General features: G+C 31.4%; 1 protein-coding gene across 2 annotated transcripts in view; it reads left to right on the top strand.

Moving 5' to 3' along the window:
* Positions 1-303, top strand: part of Ca-Ma2d (Ca[2+] channel Muscle-specific alpha2/delta subunit) — a 59,313-nt gene that overhangs the window by 57,854 nt on the left and 1,156 nt on the right. For both annotated transcript variants that reach the window (XM_067049547.1, XM_067049548.1), the window contains one exon: positions 22-244. In XM_067049547.1, the coding sequence (XP_066905648.1) occupies positions 22-244 (223 nt within the window). The remainder of the gene's footprint in view (positions 1-21; positions 245-303) is intronic.

Raw genomic sequence — 303 nt, 5'->3', positions numbered from 1 at the left:
CATACTACCCTTCTTTTTTAGGCCATTTTACGTTAAACGAGTGCCACACACTAATTTACTACTAATTGTAGTAAATGTCCTTCATCAAAGTTGTTATAGGAAGCTGAGTTCAACTATGGAAAGAATTGAGTATAGACATAGCAATAACACTAACAGTACACTTTCTCCATCAAGTTGTCAGAAATTAATGTTAAATTCGTTACCAAGAAGGAGTCTATCGGGATGTTTTAATACACACCCATCTGTAAGTTAATTAGCTAAATTTTTTTAGATGTATATTCCTTTTGATGATACTATAAATAA

Source organism: Halyomorpha halys, unplaced genomic scaffold, assembly GCF_000696795.3.
Source record: "Halyomorpha halys isolate HHAL.00 unplaced genomic scaffold, Hhal_1.1 Scaffold766.1, whole genome shotgun sequence".
Lineage (NCBI taxonomy): Eukaryota > Metazoa > Arthropoda > Insecta > Hemiptera > Pentatomidae > Halyomorpha > Halyomorpha halys.
Note: the sequence above shows the minus strand (reverse complement) of the source record. Positions and strands in the feature narration are given on the sequence as shown.